General features: G+C 50.4%; 2 protein-coding genes across 5 annotated transcripts in view; one reads left to right on the forward strand and one right to left on the reverse strand.

Annotated features, from left to right (window-relative positions):
• The window catches only part of MRPL17 (mitochondrial ribosomal protein L17), a 32926-nt gene extending 15900 nt beyond the window's left edge, over positions 1-17026 (reverse strand). Inside the window, exons 1-2 of the mRNA XM_069735667.1 lie at positions 16691-17026; positions 672-740 (exon numbers count right to left, since the gene is read on the reverse strand). Coding sequence (XP_069591768.1) covers positions 672-740; positions 16691-16864 — 243 coding nt within the window. The 5' untranslated portion in view covers positions 16865-17026. The remainder of the gene's footprint in view (positions 1-671; positions 741-16690) is intronic.
• The window catches only part of ZNF410 (zinc finger protein 410), a 104140-nt gene continuing 97001 nt past the window's right edge, over positions 16943-24081 (forward strand). For 2 of the 4 annotated variants that reach the window (XM_069735643.1, XM_069735650.1), the window contains exons 1-2: positions 16973-17098; positions 19048-19187. In XM_069735643.1, coding sequence (XP_069591744.1) covers positions 19155-19187 — 33 coding nt within the window. In that variant the 5' untranslated portion in view covers positions 16973-17098; positions 19048-19154. Of the gene's footprint in view, positions 17136-19047; positions 19188-24081 lie in introns of all 4 variants that reach the window. The other 2 variants (XM_069735629.1, XM_069735637.1) reach the window with 2 other exon arrangements.

The raw sequence follows: 24081 nt of genomic DNA on the forward strand, positions 1-24081 counted from the left end.
GGGTAAGATCTTCACAAGCATAATATACCACTCCTGCAACTGTCCACCATGGGTACAGGAACAACACTAGTCGGTGGTGATAGGAGGTGTTATTTAACCCTTATGTGTTCCTTTTCCTACCAAGGATAAGTAGGGCTACCACCTGGTATGCTGTCAGGAGGGACATCCTTGAAAAATGCATTTTATAGCATTCCTCAAAAAAAAAATTTTCTTACTGTTAAAGCGGTGTCATTAATGTAAGTGCCCTGACCATAGTATTATACCATTATACCCAGCCACCATCTTCATCTGTTCTCAGCGCCAGATTGCTCCAATGCTTGTTGATCCGAAAGTCACGAATCAATGAAAGTCTATAAGAAGAAAGCTCTCATAGACTTACATTGAGAACTTGTGACCACTACCTCTGATTTACGGTGAGTCAGAAGTTGCAGTCACAAGATGGCGGAGTAGGATCAAAGCGGCCCAGGGACCACTAAGTAAAATACTAGGGGCAGGAAACATACATTAATATCACCACTCCAATGCTGATATAAAAGAAAAAAACGCTGTAGTGGGCTTTAAGCTGCAGACACAATTACGTGACTGTAAGGCAGAGCTGTTGTGTGGCGGCAAACACAATCACTTTATGTTGGTCCTAGTTTACCCTCTGCAAGAAGTACAGAATCACTTACTGTAAGCCAAAAGTCGGCCATTTTCATAGCATTCTCATCCTTATCTCCACATTTCCCATAATCAATAATCTGAAAAGAAAAAGCAGGACAGTATCAGTCACTGACCAGGGCAGTATAACACAATGGTGCTGTTGTAAAATGCCACTCAAAAGACAAGATCTTCAGGAAAGTGAGGCTCTTTAAGGGCTGTCGGAAGCATTAGGGTATGTGCACACGATGCAGATTTAGTGCAGAACTGCTGCAGATTTTTCTGCAGCAGAAACGCTGCAGAACTGCACTGTGATCACAGTACATTATAAATCAATGGGAAAAAAAAAAAGCTGTGCACATGGTGCAGAAAAATCTGCGCAGAAACGCTGCAGTTTTCAAAGAAGTGCCTGTCACTTCTTTTGTGCAGTTCTGCAGCGTTTCTGCACCCCTCCATAATAGAAATCTGCAGGTGCGTTTTTGATGCGTTTTTCATGCAGATTTGTGCTCAAATACGCATCAAAAACGCATAAAAAAACGCATAAAAAACGCACCTGCAGATTCTGCCAGGAGATGCAGATTTAGTGCAGAACTGCAGCAGATTTTTCTGCACTAAATCTGCATCGTGTGCACATACCCTAAACCTCTTTACCCCCAAGGGTGGTTTGCACGTTAATGACCGGGCCAATTTTTACAATTCTGACCACTGTCCCTTTGTGAGGTTATAACTCTGGAACGCTTCAACGGATCCCAGTGATTCTGACACTGTTTTCTCGTGACATATTGTACTTCATGACAATGGTAAAAATTCTTTGATAGTACCTGCGTTTATTTGTGAAAAAAATGGAAATTTGGCGAAAATTATGAAAATTTCGCAATTTTCCAACTTTGAATTTTTATGCAATTAAATCACAGAGATATGTCACACAAAATACTTAATAAGTAACATTTCCCACATGTTTACTTTACATCAGCACAATTTTGGAACCCAAATTTTTTTTTGTTAGGGAGTTATAAGGGTTAAAAGTTGACCTGACCAGCAATTTCTCATTTCTACAACACCATTTTTTTTTAGGGACCACATCTCATTTGAAGTCATTTTGAGGGGTCTATATGATAGAAAATACCCAAGTGTGACACCATTCTAAAAACTACACCCCTCAAGGTGCTCAAAACCATATTCAAGAAGTTTATTAACCCTTCTGGTGCTTCACAGGAATTTTTTGAATGTTTAAATAAAAATGAACATTTAACTTTTTTTCACAAAAAATTTAATTCAGCTCCAATTTGTTTAATTTTACCAAGGGTAACAGGAGAAAATAGACCCCAAACATTGTTGTACAATTTGTCCTGAGCACGACAATACCCCACATGTTGGGGTAAACCACTGTTTGGGCGCATGGCAGAGCTCAGAAGCGAAGGAGCGCCATTTGACTTTTCAATGCAAAATTGACTGGAATTGAGATGGGACGCCATGTTTCGTTTGGAGAGCCCCTGATGTGCCTAAACATTGAAACCCCCCACAAGTGACACCATTTTGGAAAGTAGACCCCTTAAGGAACTTATCTAGATGTGTGGTGAGCACTTTGACCCACCAAGTGCTTCACAGAAGTTTATAATGTAGAACCGTAAAAATAAAAAATCATATTTTTTCACAAAAATTAACTTTCCGCCCCCAATTTTTTATTTTCCCAAGGGTAAGAGAAGAAATTAGACCCCAAAAGTTGTTGTACAATTTGTCCTGAGTACGCTGATACCCCATATGTGGGGGTAAACCACTGTTTGGGCGGATGGGAGAGCTCGGAAGGGAAGGAGCGCCGTTTGACTTTTCAATGCAAAATTGACAGGAATTGAGATGGGACGCCATGTTGCGTTTGGAGAGCCACTGATGTGTCTAAACATTGAAACCCCCCACAAGTGACACCATTTTGGAAAGTAGACCCCCTAAGGAACTTATCTAGAGGTGTGGTGAGCACTTTGACCCACCAAGTGCTTCACAGAAGTTTATAATGCAGAGCCGTAAAAATAAAACAAAAAATTTTTCCCACAAAAATTATTTTTTTAGCCCCCAGTTTTGTATTTTCCCGAGGGTAACAGGAGAAAGTGGACCACAAAATTTGTTGCCCAATTTGTCCTGAGTGCGATGATACACCATATGTGGGGGGAACCACTGTTTGGGCGCATGGGAGGGTTCGGAAGGGAAGGAGTGCCATTTGAATGCAGACTTAGATGGAATGGTCTGCAGGTGTCACATTGCGTTTGCAGAGCCCCTAATGTACCTAAACAGTAGAAACCCCCCACAAGTGACACCATTTTGGAAACTAGACCCCCTAAGGAACTCATCTAGATGTGTTGTGAGAGCTTTGAACCCCCAAGTGTTTCACTACAGTTTGTAACGCAGAGCCGTGAAAATTGAAAAAAAAAAATCTTTCCCCAAAAAATTATTTTTTAGCCCCCAGTTTTGTATTTTACCGAGGGTAAGAGGAGAAATTTGACCCCAAAAGTTGTTGTCCAATTTGTCCTGAGTACGCTGATACCCCATATGTTGGGGGGAACCACCGTTTGGGCGCATGGGAGGGCTCGGAAGGGAAGGAGTGCCATTTGGAATGCAGACTTAGATGGAATGGTCTGCAGGCGTCACATTGCGTTTGCAGAACCCCTAATGTACCTAAACAGTAGAAATCCCCCACAAGTGACCCCATATTGGAAACTAGACCCCCATGGAACTTATCTAGATGTGTTGTGAGAACTTTGAACCCCCAAGTGTTTCACTACAGTTTATAACGCAGAGCCGTGAAAATAAAAAATCTTTTTTTTTCCCACAAAAATTATTTTTTAGCCCCCAGTTTTGTATTTTCCCAAGGGTAACAGGAGAAATTGGACCCCAAAAGTTGTTGTCCAATTTGTCCTGAGTACGCTGATACCCCATATGTTGGGGTAAACCCCTGTTTGGGCACACGGGAGAGCTCGGAAGGGAAGAAGTACTGTTTTACTTTTTCAACGCAGAATTGGCTGGAATTGAGATCGGACGCCATGTCGCGTTTGGAGAGCCCCTGATGTGCCTAAACAGTGGAAACCCCCCAATTATAACTGAAACCCTAATCCAAACACACCCCTAACCCTAATCCCAACAGTAACCCTAACCACACCTCTAACCCTGACACACACCTAACCCTAATCCCAACCCTATTCTTAACTGTAAATGTAATCTAAACCCTAACCGTAACTTTAGCCCCAACCCTAACTGTAGCCTTAACCCTAGCCCCAACCCTAACTTTAGCCCCAACCCAAACTGTAGCCCTAACCCTAACTTTAGCCCCAACCCTAACTGTAGCCTTAACCCTAGCCCTAACCATAGCCCTAACCCTAGCCCTAACCCTAGCCCAAACCCTAGCCCAAACCCTAGCCCAAACCCTAATGGAAAAATGGAAATAAATACATTTTTTAAATTTTTCCCTAACTAAGGGGGTGATGAAGGGGGGTTTGATTTACTTTTATAGCGGGTTTTTTAGCGGATTTTTATGATTGGCAGCCGTCACACACTGAAAGACGCTTTTTATTGCAAAAAATATTTTTTACGTTACCACATTTTGAGAGCTATAATTTTTCCATATTTTGGTTCACAGAGTCATGTGAGGTCTTGTTTTTTGCGGGACGAGTTGACGTTTTTATTGGTAACATTTTCGGGCACGTTACATTTTTTGATCGCTTTTTATTCCGATTTTTGCGAGGCAGAATGACCAAAAACCAGCTATTCATGAATTTCTTTTGGGGGAAGCGTTTATACCGTTCTGCGTTTGGTAAAATTGATAAATCAGTTTTATTCTTCGGGTCAGTATGATTACAGCGACACCTGATTTATATCATTTTTTTATGTTTTGGCGCTTTTATACGATAAAAACTATTTTATAGAAAAAATAATTACCGTATTTTCCGCTTTGTAAGACGCACTTTATTTCCCCCAAATTTGGGGGGGAAATGTGGGTGCGTCTAACAAAGCGGATATACCGCTTACCATTACAGGCTGGGAGGAGGGGGTGTCCGCCGCCGCTACCGCCTGCCGCCGCTGTCGTCCGCCGCCACTGCCGGGGTTGTCCGCTGCTGCCCCGGGTGATGCTGAAGGCTCCGGTGCTGCGGGGGGCTCTGGCGACATATTGTGAAAGACCAGAGCCCCCCGGCAGTTCTTCCATGCGTTCCAGTATGACTAATTCCGGGAAAATGGCCGCCGGAATCTCGGGAGATGAGATTTCAGCGCTGAGATCTCATCTCTCGAGATTCCGGCGGCCATTTTCCCGGAATTAGTCATACTGGAACGCATGGAAGAACTGCCGGGGGGCTCTGGTCTTTCACAAAATGTCGCCAGAGCCCCCCGCAGCACCGGAGACAGCCCTACAGCACAGGAGCCCCCTGCAGACCCCTCATCCCAGCCTGCAGCAAAGGAGCCCCCTGCAGACCCCTCATCCCAGCCTGCAGCAAAGGAGCCCCCTGCAGACCCCTCATCCCAGGCTGCAGCACAGGAGCCCCCCTGCAGCACAGGAGCCCCCTGCAGACCCCCTCATCCCAGCCTGCAGCAATGCTCCACTCCTGCCTCCGGCAACGAGCCTGGGACCCTGATCCACCACAACCACAACCCCTGGTAAGTAATAAGACGCATGGATTATAAGACGCCCCACCAATTTATTAAAAAATAGTTTTTTCCTATTTTTCTCCTCAAAATTTGGGGTGCGTCTTATAATCCGGAGCGTCTTACAAAGCGAAAAATACGGTATTTTTGCATCGCTTTATTCTCAGGACTATAACTTTTTTTTTTTTTTTTTTGCTGATGATGCTGTATGGCGGCTCATTTTTTGCGGGACAAGATGACGCTTTCAGCGGTATCATAGTAACATAGTTAGTAAGGCCGAAAAAAGACATTTGTCCATCCAGTTCAGCCTATATTCCATCATAATAAGTCCCCAGATCTACGTCCTTCTACAGAACCTAATTGTATGATACAATATTGTTCTGCTCCAGGAAGACATCCAGGCCTCTCTTGAACCCCTCGACTGAGTTCGCCATCACCACCTCCTCAGGCAAGCAATTCCAGATTCTCACTGCCCTAACAGTAAAGAATCCTCTTCTATGTTGGTGGAAAAACCTTCTCTCCTCCAGACGCAAAGAATGCCCCCTTGTGCCCGTCACCTTCCTTGGTATAAACAGATCCTCAGCGAGATATTTGTATTGTCCCCTTATATACTTATACATGGTTATTAGATCGCCCCTCAGTCGTCTTTTTTCTAGACTAAATAATCCTAATTTCGCTAATCTATCTGGGTATTGTAGTTCTCCCATCCCCTTTATTAATTTTGTTGCCCTCCTTTGTACTCTCTCTAGTTCCATTATATCCTTCCTGAGCACCGGTGCCCAAAACTGGACACAGTACTCCATGTGCGGTCTAACTAGGGATTTGTACAGAGGCAGTATAATGCTCTCATCATGTGTATCCAGACCTCTTTTAATGCACCCCATGATCCTGTTTGCCTTGGCAGCTGCTGCCTGGCACTGGCTGCTCCAGGTAAGTTTATCATTAACTAGGATCCCCAAGTCCTTCTAACTGTCAGATTTACCCAGTGGTTTCCCATTCAGTGTGTAATGGTGACATTGATTCCTTCTTCCCATGTGTATAACCTTACATTTATCATTGTTAAACCTCATCTGCCACCTTTCAGCCCAAGTTTCCAACTTATCCAGATCCATCTGTAGCAGAATACTATCTTCTCTTGTATTAACTGCTTTACATAGTTTTGTATCATCTGCAAATATCGATATTTTACTGTGTAAACCTTCTACCAGATCATTAATGAATATGTTGAAGAGAACAGGTCCCAATACCGACCCCTGCGGTACCCCACTGGTCACAGCGACCCAGTTAGAGACTATACCATTTATAACCACCCTCTGCTTTCTATCACTAAGCCAGTTACTAACCCATTTACACACATTTTCCCCCAGACCAAGCATTCTCATTTTGTGTACCAACCTCTTGTGCGGCACGGTATCAAACGCTTTGGAAAAATCGAGATATACCACGTCCAATGACTCACCGTGGTCCAGCCTATAGCTTACCTCTTCATAAAAACTGATTAGATTGGTTTGACAGGAGCGATTTCTCATAAACCCATGCTGATATGGAGTTAAACAGTTATTCTCATTGAGATAATCCAGAATAACATCCCTCAGAAACCCTTCAAATATTTTACCAACAATAGAGGTTAGACTTACTGGCCTATAATTTCCAGGTTCACTTTTAGAGCCCTTTTTGAATATTGGCACCACATTTGCTATGCGCCAATCCTGCGGAACAGACCCTGTCGCTATAGAGTCCCTAAAAATAAGAAATAATGGTTTATCTATTACATTACTTAGTTCTCTTAGTACTCGTGGGTGTATGCCATCCGGACCCGGAGATTTATCTATTTTAATCTTATTTAGCCGGTTTCGCACCTCTTCTTGGGTTAGATTGGTGACCCTTAATATAGGGTTTTCATTGTTTCTTGGGATTTCACCTAGCATTTCATTTTCCACCGTGAATACCGTGGAGAAGAAGGTGTTTAATATGTTAGCTTTTTCCTCGTCAACTACAACCATTCTTTCCTCACTATTTTTTAAGGGGCCTACATTTTCAGTTTTTATTCTTTTACTATTGATATAGTTGAAGAACAGTTTGGGATTAGTTTTACTCTCCTTAGCAATGTGCTTCTCTGTTTCCTTTTTGGCAGCTTTAATTAGTTTTTTAGATAAAGTATTTTTCTCCCTATAGGTTTTTAGAGCTTCAATGGTGCCATCCTGCTTTAGTAGTGCAAATGCTTTCTTTTTACTGTTAATTGCCTGTCTTACTTCTTTGTTTAGCCACATTGGGTTTTTCCTATTTCTAGTCCTTTTATTTCCACAAGGTATAAACCGCTTACACTGCCTATTTAGGATGTTCTTAAACATTTCCCATTTATTATCTGTATTCTTATTTCTGAGGATATTGTCCCAGTCTACCAGATTAAGGGCATCTCTAAGCTGGTCAAACTTTGCCTTCCTAAAGTTCAGTGTTTTTGTGACTCCCTGACAAGTCCCCCTAGTGAAAGACAGGTGAAACTGTACAATATTGTGGTCGCTATTTCCTAGATGCCCGACCACCTGCAGATTTGTTATTCTGTCAGGTCTATTAGATAGTATTAGGTCTAAAAATGCTGCTCCTCTGGTTGGATTCTGCACCAATTGTGAAAGATAATTTTTCTTGGTTATTAGCAGAAACCTGTTGCCTTTATGGGTTTCACAGGTTTCTGTTTCCCAGTTAATATCCGGGTAGTTAAAGTCCCCCATAACCAGGACCTCATTATGGGTTGCAGCTTCATCTATCTGCTTTAGAAGTAGACTTTCCATGGTTTCTGTTATATTTGGGGGTTTGTAACAGACCCCAATGAGAATTTTGTTACCATTTTTCCCTCCATGAATTTCGACCCATATGGACTCGACATCCTCATTTCCTTCGCTAATATCCTCCCTTAAAGTGGACTTTAGACAAGACTTTACATAGAGACAAACCCCTCCTCCTCTCCGATTTTTACGATCCTTTCTAAACAGACTGTAACCCTGTAAGTTAACTGCCCAGTCATAGCTTTCATCTAACCATGTCTCGGTTATTCCCACTATGTCAAAGTTACCTGTAGATATTTCTGCTTCTAGTTCTTCCATCTTGTTTGTCAGGCTTCTGGCGTTTGCAAGCATGCAGTTTAGAGGATTTTGTTTTGTTCCAATCTCCTCGCTGTGGATTGTTTTAGAAATGTTCTTACCTCCCTTCTGAGTTTGTTTTCCTGGATCTTCTTTGTTCAAGTCTAATGTTTTTCTTCCCGTCCCCTCTTCTTCTAGTTTAACGCCCTCCTGATGAGTGTAGCGAGTCTTCTGGCGAATGTGTGTTTCCCAGGTTTGTTGAGGTGTAGTCCGTCTCTGGCGAGGAGTCCATCGTACAAGTAATTCACACCGTGGTCCAGGAATCCGAATCCTTGTTGTCTGCACCATCGTCTTAGCCAGTTGTTTGCATCAAGGATCCTGTTCCATCTCCTGGTGCCATGCCCGTCTACTGGAAGGATAGAAGAAAAAACTACCTGTGCATCCAGTTCCTTTACTTTCTTCCCCAACTCTTCAAAGTCTTTGCAGATTGTCGGTAGGTCCTTCCTTGCCGTGTCATTGGTGCCAACATGTATCAGAAGAAATGGGTGGACGTCCTTGGAGCTGAAGAGCTTTGGTATCCTATCGGTCACATCCTTGATCATCGCACCTGGAAGGCAGCATACTTCTCTTGCAGTTATGTCCGGTCTGCAGATGGCTGCTTCTGTGCCTCTCAGTAGTGAGTCTCCCACCACCACCACTCTTCGTTGCTTCTTGGCTGTACTTTTTGCTGTCACTTGTTGCTGTGTGCCCTTTTCTTTTTTGCTTGCAGGTATTGCTTCATCCTTAGGTGTGCCATCTTCATCCTCTACAAAGATTTGATATCGGTTCTTCAGTTGTGTGGTTGGTGATTTCTCTATGGTCTTCTTGCTTCTTTTGGTCACATGCTTCCACTCATCTGCTTTTGGAGGTTCTCTGACACTTTTTTCACCTTCTGTGACCAGTAGAGATGCTTCTGTTCTGTCTAGAAAGTCTTCATTCTCTTTGATGAGTTTCAAAGTTGCTATTCTTTCTTCCAGACCCCGCACCTTTTCTTCTTAAAGGGCCACTAGTCTACACTTCTGACAGGTGAAATTTAATTCTTCTTCTGGTCGATCTGTGAACATGTAGCACATGCTGCAGCTCACCATGTAGGTTGTCACATCTGCCATGTTGCTCCTAGATCCTGCTGACTTGCTGTGTGTTTTCCTTCTTGTGTAATCTACTCAGCCAAGCTCTCTTGCAATAATGTCCTACAGGCAAAAATTCCCTATATATATAGCTTCCCTATACCGCTGGCACATCGCGATCATCTTTGATCGCGGTGTGCCAGGGGTTAATGTGCCGGGGGCGGTCCGTGACCGCTCCTGGCACATAGTGCCGGATGTCAGCTGCGATAAACAGCTGACACCCGGCCGCGATCGGCGGCGCTCCCCCCGTGAGCGCCGCTGATCGCGCTGGACGTACTATCCCGTCCGTGGTCATGGGGACCCACCCCACCTCGACGGGATAGTACGTCCCATGTCAGAAAGGGGTTAAGGGGCTCATGCAAACGTCCGTGCCATATAATTCTATGAGGCTGTCACACTCAGGTCGGCAGACCTGTGGCCAGTTTGTGTACTGCAGTCCGAAATCGGACTTGAGTTCAAGGATATCTGAATGAGCCCTAACAATTTCCGTACACTTCAAAGGTTGATCTCATTAGGACAATCAAAATAATCTTGCAGTTATGAGATCTTTTAATGGCTAATGGAAAAAATACTGTATTTTTTGGACTACAAGATGCACTTTTTTTCTCCAAAATTTTGGTGGAAAATCGGGGGTGCGTCTTTAAGTCCAGATGTACCTGCTGTGGATAGGATGGGGGGGGGGCAGCGGCGGACAAGTCAGTCAGTCACAGGAGGCAGGAGCCGGTGGCTAACACCTATGCCCGCTATAAAAGAGAATGAATATTCACTGCTCCCCACTCCCATAGTCCCGGAGAGCAGCAAATATTAATTCTCTTTAATGGCGGGCACATGTGTTAGCCACAGCCACCGGCTCCTGCCTCCTGTGACCCACTCGTCTCCCGCTAGCGGGGATCTCACCAAGGTCACAGTAGTTCAGCCTGGCAGGGAACGCAGCCTCAGTGACCAGAAGCAACCCTAATGATGTCACTTCCGGTCACTGACACTGCGCTCGCAGCAGCTCAGTCACCAGTGGTTCTCAGCCTGGACGGTCGCATCTTGGCACCGTCCAGGTTGAAAACTATTTATCTCCCAGACATGGAATATTGCGTGGGACAGAACGACGTACAGGTATGGTATATTGTTGTTTTTTTACTGGAGAATGAGGGCGTCGGTGGAATTAGGCGTTAGGTGAGTATAACTGTGTTTGTTATTTTTAAATAAAAATGGAAAATTGTGTTTAGTTTTATTTCTAATAAAGGACTTTATTCTGGCTGAGTCTTTATTTACCATGTAACTATAGGATTAGTAATGGATAGATGTCTTATAGACACCTCTCCATTACTAATCCGGGGGCTTGATATCACCTGACAATACAAAGGTGACATCAAACCCACAAATATGAACCCCACTTGCCACCGCTACAGGGCAAGTGGGAAGAGTCCAGCAAAGAGCCAGAATTGGTGCAATTAATCGATGCGCCTTTTCTGGGCAGCTGCGGGCTGCTATTTTTAGGCTGGGGGGATATCCATGATCCCTTACCAGCCTGAGAATACCAGCTCACAGCTGTCAGCTTTAGCAAGGCTGGTTGTCAAAAATGGGGAGACAGCGTGGGGCACCTCCTTTATTCTTGATAACCAGCCTTACTAAAGCTGACAGCTGAGCCTTGCAGCTCCCAGCTGGGAGTTTTGCTTGGCTGGTTATAGAAAATACAGGGGAACCCACGCTGTTTTTTTTTAAATTTATTTATAGGTGACGACTGATGAATACCCCAATCAGCCGCTCCTGCTATCACTGTTATTAGCAGCAGCAGGGGTAGGCTGATGGGAGTAATAGTCCCATCAGCCACCGCCTGCTGTCTCTTTTATCATTTAAATATAACGGTCATCATTCTCCCCTGCTAGCGGTGCCGGGTAACCGCGCTTACTGTAACGCTTCTTCCCTGGAGCCCTTCAGTGTGGTACTAATGCAGAACACGGGAGGCACACGGACACTGACATCTCCGGTACCGTTTTTTTTCTGGTACCGGAAATATCAGGACATGTTAAAGAGGCCTTAGAGCGGGTTTTTATGTTTGGCAGCTGTCACACACTAAAAGACGCTTTGTATTCCAAAAAATAATTTTTGCATCATCACATTTTGAGAGCTATAATTTTTTCCATATTTTGGCCCATAGTCATGTGAGGTCTTGTTTTTTGCAGGACAAGTTGACGTTTCAATTGGTACCATTTTCGGGCACATGAAATTTTATGATTGCTTTCTACTCTGATTTTTGAAAGGCAGAATGAACAAAAAACAGCAATTCAGGAATTTCTTATGTGGGAGTTTTTATACCGTTCCATGTTTGGTAAAATTGATAAAGCAGTTTTATTCTTTGGGTCAGTATGATTATGGCGATACCTCATCTACATCTGTTTTTACGTTTTGGCGCTTTTATACAATAAAAACTATTTTATAGAAAAAATAATTATTTTTGCATCGTTTTAATCTGAAAGCTATAACCTTTTTATTTTTCTGCTGATAGTTCTATCATGATGGCTTGTTTTTTGTGGGAAAAGATGACGTTTTCAGCGGTACCATGTTTATTTATATCTTTTTGATCGTGTTTTATTCCACTTTTTGTTCGGCGGTATAATGAGAAAGCATTTTTTTTTGCCTTTTTTATGGTGTTCACTAAAGGGGTTAACTAGTGGGACAGTTTCATAGGTTGGGTTGTTGCGGACGTGGCAATACCAAATATGTGTACTTTTATTATTTATATATTTTTTCCAAATATTTATTTAGGCATATAATAAAAAATAAAAAATTTCGGTTTTGATTTTTTAAATTTTTTTACAATTATTTTCATTTATTTTATTTTTTTTTAACTTTTTTCTAACTTTTTTTATTTTGTCCCACTATGGGACTAACATTTTTTGCAGGCTGATCGTACTATAGCATGGGGATGAAGCAGCATCTCCATGCTGCAGAAGCTGTCACCTCTGCACTGACAGAGACTTCCTGGTCATCACTGCGCATGATCACCAATTTTCCTAGCTCTGGTGACCCAGATGTTCTCATGACGACATCCGGTCACCATGGCAACAATTGGGACCTTGCATCACGCTGGTTGGGGGAATCTGGCTCCCACCTGTGCAGAGGGGGGTGGGGAGATCTGGCTCCTGCCTGTAAAGATTTGTATACATGTGGTCACCTGCCAACTAGACCTGCTTGCTCAGTTCACTGGTATTGAGCGAGGCCGAGCACGTCTATTCGGAATGTGGCCGTAAGTGTGCAAAATTGCAATTTCTTTATTGCTTAAGTTTATTGGAGGTGGCGACTGCCTCCATATCTGCCTGATCTCCTTTCATTAACCTTAGGATGCCTATAATTAGCGCTGGTTCCTACCTGCCCTTTAAATGTGTGCAGCTTTTAGACCAGGATAGTCATGTTTGGTAAGCATTAGTTTTAGGGTCCTTTAAGAGAAAGGCCGTCTTGTCATGGCTGGTGAGTTCTCATGAGTTGGCCCGTTTGTGCACTAAGTACCTTCATTTTATAAGTATATATTCTATATATCAGTAATGTGGTTCATATTTCATATAGTTCATGTTTGCAGGCATCTTAGCGCACACAGAGGCTGCTGTATCCTTTTCACTGATACTATTGGTAACAATACATTTGTTCACAGCTCATGGTTGTTCTTGGACAACAGACACAGAATCTGCTTGGCTTTGTCAAGTTTCCTGCTTAGAAGAAGCTCACGTGGCCAACAGGGGTTGGGGAGGACGGAGGTTAATGTCGCGTGGCCAACAGGGGTGGGGGAGGACGGAGGATAATGTCGCGTGGCCATCAGGGGTTGGGGAGGACAGAGGTTAATGTCGCGTGGCCAATAGGGGTTGGGGAGGATGGAGGTTAATGTCAGGGGTTGGGGAGGACGGAGGTTAATGTCAGGGGTTGGGGAGGACGGAGGATAATGTCGCGTGGCCAACAGGGGTTGGGGAGGACGGAGGTTAATGTCAGGGTTGGGGAGGACGGAGGATAATGTCTCGTGGCCAACAGGGGTTGGGGAGGATGGAGGTTAATGTCTCGTGGCCAACAGGGGTTGGGGAGGATGGAGGTTAATGTCGCGTGGCCAACAGGGGTTGGGGAGGACGGAGGTTAATGTCGCGTGGCCAACAGAGGGGGGGGGGGGAGGAGGATGGAGGATAACGTTGTGTGGCCAACAGGGGTTGGGGAGGATGGAGGTTAATGTCGCGTGGCCAACAGGGGTTGGGGAGGACGGAGGATAATGTCTCGTGGCCAACAGGGTTGGGGAGGATGGAGGTTAATGTGGCGTGGCCAACAGGGGTTGGGGAGGACGGAGGATAATGTCTCGTGGCCAACAGGGGTTGGGGAGGATGGAGGTTAATGTCAGGGGTTGGGGAGGGCGGAGGTTAATGTCAGGGGTTGGGGAAGACGGAGGATAATGTTGCGTGGCCAACAGGGGTTGGGGAGGACGGAGGTTAAGGTCAGGGGTTGGGGAGGATGGAGGATAATGTCGCATGGCCAACAGGGGTTGGGGAGGACGGAGGATAATGTCTCGTGGCCAACAGGGGTTGGGGAGGATGGAGGTTAATGTTGCGTGGCCAACAGGGGTTGGGGAGGACGGAGGATAATGTCTCGTGGCCAACAGGGGTTGGGGAGGACGGAGGTTAATGTCACGTGGCCAATAGGGGTTGGGGAGGACGGAGGTTAATGTCACGTGGCCAACAGGGGTTGGGGAGGATGGAGGTTAATGTCACGTGGCCAACAGGGGTTGGGGAGGACGGAGGTTAATGTCACGTGGCCAACAGGGGTTGGGGAGGATGGAGGTTAATGTCACGTGGCCAACAGGGGTTGGGGAGGACGGAGGATAATGTCTCGTGGCCAACAGGGGTTGGGGAGGATGGAGGTTAATGTCAGGGGTTGGGGAGGACGGAGGTTAATGTCAGGGGTTGGGGAGGACGGAGGATAATGTTGCGTGGCCAACAGGGGTTGGGGAGGACGGAGGTTAAGGTCAGGGGTTGGGGAGGATGGAGGATAATGTCGCATGGCCAACAGGGGTTGGGGAGGACGGAGGATAATGTCTCGTGGCCAACAGGGGTTGGGGAGGATGGAGGTTAATGTCGCGTGGCCAACAGGGGTTGGGGAGGACGGAGGATAATGTCTCGTGGCCAACAGGGGTTGGGGAGGAAGGAGGTTAATGTCGCGTGGCCAACAGGGGTTGGGGAGGACGGAGGTTAATGTCACGTGGCCAACAGGGGTTGGGGAGGATGGAGGTTAATGTCAGGGGTTGGGGAGGACGGAGGTTAATGTCAGGGGTTGGGGAGGACGGAGGATAATGTTGCGTGGCCAACAGGGGTTGAGGAGGATGGAGGTTAATGTCAGGGGTTGGGGAGGACGGAGGTTAATGTCAGGGGTTGGGGAGGACGGAGGATAATGTTGCGTGGCCAACAGGGGTTGGGGAGGATGGAGGTTAATGTCGCGTGGCCAACAGGGGTTGGGGAGGACGGAGGTTAATGTCGCGTGGCCAACAGAGGGGTGGGGGGAGGACGGAGGATAATGTTGCGTGGCCAACAGGGGCTGGGGAGGATGGAGGTTAATGTCGCGTGGCCAACAGGGGGGGGGGGATGGAGGTTAATGTCGCGTGGCCAACAGGGGGGGGGGGGTTGGATGGAGGATAATGTCTCGTGGCCAACAGGGGTTGGGGAGGATGGAGGTTAAAGTCGCGTGGCCAACAGGGGTTGGGGAGGACGGAGGTTAATGTCACGTGGCCAACAGGGGTTGGGGAGGACGGAGGTTAATGTTGCGTGGCCAACAGGGGTTGGGGAGGACGGAGGTTAATGTCAGGGGTTGGGGAGGACGGAGGTTAATGTCAGGGGTTGGGGAGGACGGAGGATAATGTCGCGTGGCCAACAGGGGTTGGGGAGGATGGAGGTTAATGTCGCGTGGCCAACAGGGGCTGGGGAGGATGGAGGTTAATGTCGCGTGGCCAACAGGGGGGGGGGGAGGACGGAGGATAATGTCGCGTGGCCAACAGGGGTTGGGGAGGACGGAGGTTAATGTCACGTGGCCAAAAGGGGTTGGGGAGGACGGAGGTTAATGTCAGGGGTTGGGGAGGACGGAGGTTAATGTCAGGGGTTGGGGAGGACGGAGGATAATGTCGCGTGGCCAACAGGGGTTGGGGAGGATGGAGGTTAATGTCGCGTGGCCAACAGGGGCTGGGGAGGATGGAGGTTAATGTCGCGTGGCCAACGGGGGGGGGGGGGGATGGAGGATAATGTCGCGTGGCCAACAGGGGCTGGGGAGGATGGAGGTTAATGTCGCGTGGCCAACAGGGGCTGGGGAGGATGGAGGTTAATGTCGCGTGGCCAACAGGGAGGGGGGGGGGGGGGAGGACGGAGGATAATGTCGCGTGGCCAACAGGGGTTGGGGAGGATGGAGGTTAATGTCGCGTGGCCAACAGGGGCTGGGGAGGATGGAGGTTAATGTCGCGTGGCCAACAGGGGGGGGGGGAGGACGGAGGATAATGTCGCGTGGCCAACAGGGGTTGGGGAGGACGGAGGTTAATGTCGCGTGGCCAACAGGGGCTGGGGAGGACGGAGGATAATGTCGCGTGGCCAACAGGGGCTGGGGAGGATGGAGGTTAATGTCGCGTGGCCAACAGGGGGGGGGGGAGGACGGAGGATAATGTCGCGTGGCCAACAGGGGCTGGGGAGGATGGAGGTTAATGTCGCGTGGCCAACAGGGGGGGGGGGGAGGACGGAGGATAATGTTGCGTGGCCAACAGGGGCTGGGGAGGATGGAGGTTAATGTCACGTGGCCAACAGGGGGGGGGGGGAGGACGGAGGATAATGTCGCGTGGCCAACAGGGGCTGGGGAGGATGGAGGTTAATGTCGCGTGGCCAACAGGGGTTGGGGAGGACGGAGGATAATGTCTCGTGGCCAACAGAGGGGGGGGGGAGGACGGAGGATAATGTCTCGTGGCCAACAGGGGTTGGGGAGGACGGAGGTTAATGTCGCGTGGCCAACAGTGGCGGGGGGAGCGGATTATAATGTTCCACAGCCTGAGAGCATAGTAGTGCCAGTGGTGTGTTATGGGGAGGAGGAGGAGGAGAGGTCAGTGCAGAGTCTGTCCTTCTCCTGAGGTTATGGTGTATAATAGAAAACAAGCTGTCTCTTTAAGGTTGCTATGGTGACGGCGCTCCTCACCTTGTTTGCATAGAACCGCAGCTCGTCTGCCCGGGCCCACGTGGTTTCTATGCGTTCATGTCTGACCAGAGCTGTCAGGAGATTCCGCAGCATATCCAGTCTGGAGCGTGGCCCCAAGCCCATCCGCCGGGCCACTCTGCCATGTGCCACTAGGAGCTGAGGAAACAACCTCATTGTGCCCTACAAGACAGCTCTGCCGCCAGCTAGACAGTATGGGCTCCTGCCCGGCATGACGTCATTCCGTCACGTCTTGTGGGCGTGTACTGTAAGGGCTGCTGTCATGACCAGGAAAGAGCCCGTCCATTCTAGGCTCAGCCCCCGCCGCCCGGCTTCCGTACACAGCGCACGTACTTCCGGCTGCTGGATCCGCTCTTCGTTATACTACATGCTGTTTTTCCGTGTTGTGTTGTGAGTGCCCAATGTGTCTCTTCACTTATTCCCCGAGGTGAGGGGCTCCTGTACACCCGCCGGGCCCCCGAGGTGAGGGACTCCTGTACACCCGCCGGGCCCCCGAGATGAGGGGCTCCTGTACACCCGCCGGGCCCCCGAGATGAGGGGCTCCTGTACACCCGCCGGGCCCCCGAGGTGAGGGACTCCTGTACACCCGCCGGGCCCCCGAGATGAGGGGCTCCTGTACACCCGCCGGGCCCCCGAGATGAGGGGCTCCTGTACACCCGCCGGGCCCCCGAGGTGAGGGACTCCTGTACACCCGCCGGGCCCCCGAGGTGAGGGACTCCTGTACACCCGCCGGGCCCCCGAGGTGAGGGGCTCCTGTACACCCGCCGGGCCCCCGAGGTGAGGGGCTCCTGTACACCCACCAGGTCCCCGAGGTGAGGGGCTCCTGTACACCCGCCGGGCCCCCGAGGTGAGGGACTACTGTACACCCACCAGGTCCCCGAGGTGAGGGGCTCCTGTACACCCACCAGGTCCCCGAGGTGAGGGGCTCCTGTACACCCGCCGGGTCCCACAGGTGAGGGACTACTGTACACCCGCCGGGTCCCCCAGGTGAGGGACCACTGTAGACCCGCCGGGTCCCCCGGGTGAGGGACTCCTGTACACGCGCCGGGTCCCCCGGGTGAGGGACTACTGTACACCCTCCGGGTCTCCCAGGTGAGGGACTACTGTACACCCGCCGGGCCCCCCAGGAGAGGGACTACTGTACACCCGCCGGGTCCCCCAGGTGAGGGACTACTGTACACCCGCCGGGTCCCCCAGGTGAGGGACTCCTGTACACGTGCCGGGCCCCCGAGGTGAGGGGCTCCTGTACACCCGCCGGGCCCCCCAGGTGAGGGACTACTGTACACCCGCCGGGCCCCCCAGGTGAGGGACTACTGTACACCCGCCGGGTCCCCCAGGTGAGGGACTACTGTACACCCGCCGGGTCCCACAGGTGAGGGACTACTGTACACCCGCCGGGCCCCCCAGGTGAGGGACTACTGTACACCCGCCGGGTCCCCCAGGTGAGGAGCAACTGTACACGCGCCGGGCCCCTGAGGTGAAAGACTCCTGTACTCCCTCTTGGCCCTCGAGGTGAGGAACTATTGTACACCCGCTGGGCCCAGAGGTGAGGGGCTCCTGTACACCCGCCGGGCCCAGAGGTGAGGGACTATTGTACACCCGCCGGGCCCCCAGGTGAGGGACTCCTGTACACGCGCCGGGCCCCCGAGGTGAGGGGCTCCTGTACACCCTCTGGGCCCTCGAGGTCAGGGACTATTGTACACCCGCCGGGTCCAGAGGTGAGGGGCTATTGTACACCCGCCGGGTCCTGAGGTGAGGGGCTCCTGTACACCCGTCGGGCCCAGAGGTGAGGGGCTATTGTACACCCGCCGGGTCCCGAGGTGAGGGGCTCCTGTACACCCCCCTGGCCCAGAGGTGAGGGACTATTGTACACCCGCCGGGCCCCCAGGTGAAGGACTCCTGTACACGCGCCGGGCCCCCGAGGTGAGGGGCTCCTGTACACCCGCCGGGCCCCCGAGGTGAGGGGCTCCTGTACACCCGCCGGGCCCCGAGGTGAGGGGCTCCTGTACACCCGCCGGGTCCCGAGGTGAGGGGCTCCTGTACACGCGCCGGGCCCCCGAGGTGAGGGGCTCCTGTACACGCGCCGGGCCCCCGAGGTGAGGGGCTCCTGTACACGCGCCGGGCCCCCGAGGTGAGGGGCTCCTGTACACCCGCCGGGCCCCCGAGGTGAGGGGCTCCTATACACCCCCCAGGTCCCCGAGGTGAGCTGCTTTTCCCCCAGGGGGCAGTATCGCAGAGGATGAGCTGCTGCATCTCCTGGGCGATTGGGTTGGGCCGGGTGGAGTCACCCATATTTGTTTGTACTGAATGGACCATAACCTCCTATTCTGGTCTTATAGGGAGGAGGTGCTGCTGCAGATGATGAGGACTCACTGAGGCCCCACATCCATGATGCTGGACTGATTTTCAGGTGTCTCTGACCTCATGAATTTCTGAAAAGATCCCAATGTTATCTGATGATCTGCAGTCTAAACCAGAGGTGAGTGTCTCTGCTCCAGTATGAGGCGCTGTGCTGTATAGGGCTGCAGTCATTCTGCTCCAGTATGGGGCGCTGTGCTGTATGGGGCTGCAGCCATTCTGCTCCAGTATGAGGCGCTGTGCTGTATGAGGCTGCAGTCATTCTGCTCCAGTATGGGGCGCTGTGCTGTATGGGGCTGCAGTCATTCTGCTCCAGTATGGGGCGCTGTGCTGTATGAGGCTGCAGTCATTCTGCTCCAGTATGGGGCGCTGTGCTGTATGAGGCTGCAGTCATTCTGCTTCAGTACGAGGCGCTGTGCTGTATGAGGCTGCAGTCATTCTGCTCCAGTATGAGGTGCTGTGCTGTATGGGGCTGCAGTCATTCTGCTTCAGTATGAGGTGCTGTGCTGTATGGGGCTGCAGTCATTCTGCTCCAGTATGAGGTGCTGTGCTGTATGAGGCTGCAGTCATTCTGCTCCAGTATGGGGCGCTGTGCTGTATGAGGCTGCAGTCATTCTGCTCCAGTATGAGGTGCTGTGCTGTATGGGGCTGCAGTCATTCTGCTCCAGTATGAGGCGCTGTGCTGTATGGGGCTGCAGTCATTCTGCTCCAGTATGGGGCGCTGTGCTGTATGGGGCTGCAGTCATTCTGCTCCAGTATGGGGCGCTGTGCTGTATGGGGCTGCAGTCATTCTGCTTCAGTATGGGGCGCTGTGCTGTATGGGGCTGCAGTCATTCTGCTCCAGTATGAGGTGCTGTGCTGTATGGGGCTGCAGTCATTCTGCTCCAGTATGAGGTGCTGTATGGGGCTGCAGTCATTCTGCTCCAGTATGAGGTGCTGTGCTGTATGGGGCTGCAGTCATTCTGCTCCAGTATGAGGTGCTGTGCTGTATGAGGCTGCAGTCATTCTGCTCCAGTATGAGGTGCTGTGCTGTATGGGGCTGCAGTCATTCTGCTCCAGTATGAGGTGCTGTGCTGTATGAGGCTGCAGTCATTCTGCTCCAGTATGAGGTGCTGTGCTGTATGGGGCTGCAGTCATTCTGCTCCAGTATGAGGTGCTGTGCTGTATGGGGCTGCAGTCATTCTGCTCCAGTATGGGGTGCTGTGCTGTATGGGGCTGCAGTCATTCTGCTCCAGTATGGGGTGCTGTGCTGTATGGGGTTGCAGTCATTCTGCTCCAGTATGAGGTGCTGTGCTGTATGGGGCTGCAGTCATTCTGCTCCAGTATGAGGTGCTGTGCTGTATGGGGCTGCAGTCATTCTGCTCCAGTATGAGGTGCTGTACTGTATGAGGCTGCAGTCATTCTGCTCCAGTATGAGGCTGCAGTCATTCTGCTCCAGTATGAGGCTGCAGTCATTCTGCTCCAGTATGGGGCGCCGTGCTGTACGGGGCTGCAGTCATTCTGCTCCAGTATGAGGTGCTGTGCTGTACGAGGCTGCAGTCATTCTGCTCCAGTATGAGGCGCTGTGCTGTACGGGGCTGCAGTCATTCTGCTCCAGTATGAGGCGCTGTGCTGTACGAGGCTGCAGTCATTCTGCTCCAGTATGAGGTGCTGTGCTGTATGAGGCTGCAGTCATTGTGCTTCAGTATGAGGCGCTGTGCTGTACGAGGCTGCAGTCATTCTGCTCCAGTATGGGGTGCTGTGCTGTATGAGGCTGCAGTCATTCTGCTTCAGTATGAGGCGCTGTGCTGTATGGGGCTGCAGTCATTCTGCTCCAGTATGAGGTGCTGTGCTGTATGAGGCTGCAGTCATTCTGCTTCAGTATGGGGTGCTGTGCTGTATGAGGCTGCAGTCATTTTGCTCCAGTATGGGGCGCTGTGCTGTATGGGGCTGGAGTCATTCTGCTCCAGTATGGGGTGCTGTGCTGTATGGGGCTGCAGTCATTCTGCTCCAGCATGAGGCTGCAGTCATTCTGCTCCAGCATGAGGCTGCAGTCATTCTGCTCCAGTATGAGGCTGCAGTCATTCTGCTCCAGTATGAGGCTGCAGTCATTCTGCTCCAGTAGGAGGCTGCAGTCATTCTGCTCCAGTATGAGGCTGCAGTCATTCTGCTCCAATATGAGGTGCTGTGCTGTATGGGGCTGCAGTCATTCTGCTCCAGTATGAGGTGCTGTGCTGTATGAGGCTGCAGTCATTCTGCTCCAGTATGGGGCGCTGTGCTGTATGAGGCTGCAGTCATTCTGCTTCAGTACGAGGCGCTGTGCTGTATGAGGCTGCAGTCATTCTGCTCCAGTATGAGGTGCTGTGCTGTATGGGGCTGCAGTCATTCTGCTTCAGTATGAGGTGCTGTGCTGTATGGGGCTGCAGTCATTCTGCTCCAGTATGAGGTGCTGTGCTGTATGAGGCTGCAGTCATTCTGCTCCAGTATGGGGCGCTGTGCTGTATGAGGCTGCAGTCATTCTGCTCCAGTATGAGGTGCTGTGCTGTATGAGGCTGCAGTCATTCTGCTCCAGTATGAGGTGCTGTGCTGTATGGGGCTGCAGTCATTCTGCTTCAGTCTGAGGCTGCAGTCATTCTGCTCCAGTATGAAGCGCTGTGCTGTATGGGGCTGCAGTCATTCTGCTTCAGTATGAGGTGCTGTGCTGTATGGGGCTGCAGTCATTCTGCTTCAGTATGAGGTGCTGTGCTGTATGGGGCTACAGTCATTCTGCTCCAGTATGAGGTGCTGTGCTGTATGGGGCTGCAGTCATTCTGCTTCAGTATGAGGTGCTGTGCTGTATGGGACTGCAGTCATTCTGCTCCAGTATGAGGTGCTGTGCTGTATGGGGCTGCAGTCATTCTGCTTCAGTATGAGGTGCTGTGCTGTATGGGGCTGCAGTCATTCTGCTCCAGTATGAGGTGCTGTGCTGTATGAGGCTGCAGTCATTCTGCTCCAGTATGGGGCGCTGTGCTGTATAGGGCTGCAGTCATTCTGCTTCAGTATGAGGCGCTGTGCTGTATGAGGCTGCAGTCATTCTGCTCCAGTATGAGGCGCTGTGCTGTATAGGGCTGCAGTCATTCTGCTTCAGTATGAGGTGCTGTGCTGTATGGGGCTGCAGTTATTCTGCTTCAGTATGAGGCGCTGTGCTGTATGGGGCTGCAGTCATTCTGCTTCAGTATGAGGCTGCAGTCATTCTTCTCCAGTATGGGGCGCTGTGCTGTATGGGGCTGCAGTCATTCTGCTCCAGTATGGGGCGCTGTGCTGTATGGGGCTGCAGTCATTCTGCTCCAGTATGAGGTGCTGTGCTGTATGGGGCTGCAGTCATTCTGCTTCAGTATGAGGCGCTGTGCTGTATGGGGCTGCAGTCATTCTGCTCCAGTATGAGGCGCTGTGCTGTATGGGGCTGCAGTCATTCTGCTTCAGTATGAGGCGCTGTGCTGTATGAGGCTGCAGTCATTCTTCTCCAGTATGGGGCGCTGTGCTGTATGGGGCTGCAGTCATTCTGCTCCAGTATGAGGTGCTGTGCTGTACGAGGCTGCAGTCATTCTGCTCCAGTATGAGGTGCTGTGCTGTATGAGGCTGCAGTCATTCTGCTTCAGTATGGGGCGCTGTGCTGTGTGGGGCTGCAGTCATTCTGCTCCAGTATGATGCGCTGTGCTGTATGAGGCTGCAGTCATTCTGCTCCAGTATGAGGTGCTGTACTGTATGGGGCTGCAGTCATTCTGCTCCAGTATGAGGTGCTGTGCTGTATGGGGCTGCAGTCATTCTGCTCCAGTATGAGGCGCTGTGCTGTATGGGGCTGCAGTCATTCTGCTCCAGTATGAGGCGCTGTGCTGTATGAGGCTGCAGTCATTCTGCTCCAGTATGAGGTGCTGTACTGTATGGGGCTGCAGTCATTCTGCTCCAGTATGAGGCGCTTTGCTGTATGGGGCTGCAGTCATTCTGCTCCAGTATGAGGTGCTGTGCTGTATGGGGCTGGAGTCATTCTGCTCCAGTATGGGGTGCTGTGCTGTATGGGGCTGCAGTCATTCTGCTCCAGCATGAGGCTGCAGTCATTCTGCTCCAGCATGAGGCTGCAGTCATTCTGCTCCAGTAGGAGGCTGCAGTCATTCTGCTCCAGTAGGAGGCTGCAGTCATTCTGCTCCAGTATGAGGCTGCAGTCATTCTGCTCCAATATGAGGTGCTGTGCTGTATGGGGCTGCAGTCATTCTGCTCCAGTATGAGGTGCTGTGCTGTATGAGGCTTCAGTCATTCTGCTCCAGTATGGGGCGCTGTGCTGTATGAGGCTGCAGTCATTCTGCTTCAGTACGAGGCGCTGTGCTGTATGAGGCTGCAGTCATTCTGCTCCAGTATGAGGTGCTGTGCTGTATGGGGCTGCAGTCATTCTGCTTCAGTATGAGGTGCTGTGCTGTATGGGGCTGCAGTCATTCTGCTCCAGTATGAGGTGCTGTGCTGTATGAGGCTGCAGTCATTCTGCTCCAGTATGAGGTGCTGTGCTGTATGAGGCTGCAGTCATTCTGCTCCAGTATGAGGTGCTGTGCTGTATGGGGCTGCAGTCATTCTGCTTCAGTATGAGGCTGCAGTCATTCTGCTCCAGTATGAAGCGCTGTGCTGTATGGGGCTGCAGTCATTCTGCTTCAGTATGAGGTGCTGTGCTGTATGGGGCTGCAGTCATTCTGCTTCAGTATGAGGTGCTGTGCTGTATGGGGCTACAGTCATTCTGCTTCAGTATGAGGTGCTGTGCTGTATGGGGCTGCAGTCATTCTGCTCCAGTATGAGGCGCTGTGCTGTATGGGGCTGCAGTCATTCTGCTCCAGTATGAGGCGCTGTGCTGTATGAGGCTGCAGTCATTCTGCTTCAGTATGAGGCGCTGTGCTGTATGAGGCTGCAGTCATTCTGCTCCAGTATGAGGTGCTGTGCTGTACGGGGCTGCAGTCATTCTGCTTCAGTATGAGGCGCTGTGCTGTATGAGGCTGCAGTCATTCTGCTCCAGTATG

The sequence above is a fragment of the Ranitomeya imitator genome, chromosome 1 (assembly GCF_032444005.1).
Source record: "Ranitomeya imitator isolate aRanImi1 chromosome 1, aRanImi1.pri, whole genome shotgun sequence".
NCBI lineage: Eukaryota > Metazoa > Chordata > Amphibia > Anura > Dendrobatidae > Ranitomeya > Ranitomeya imitator.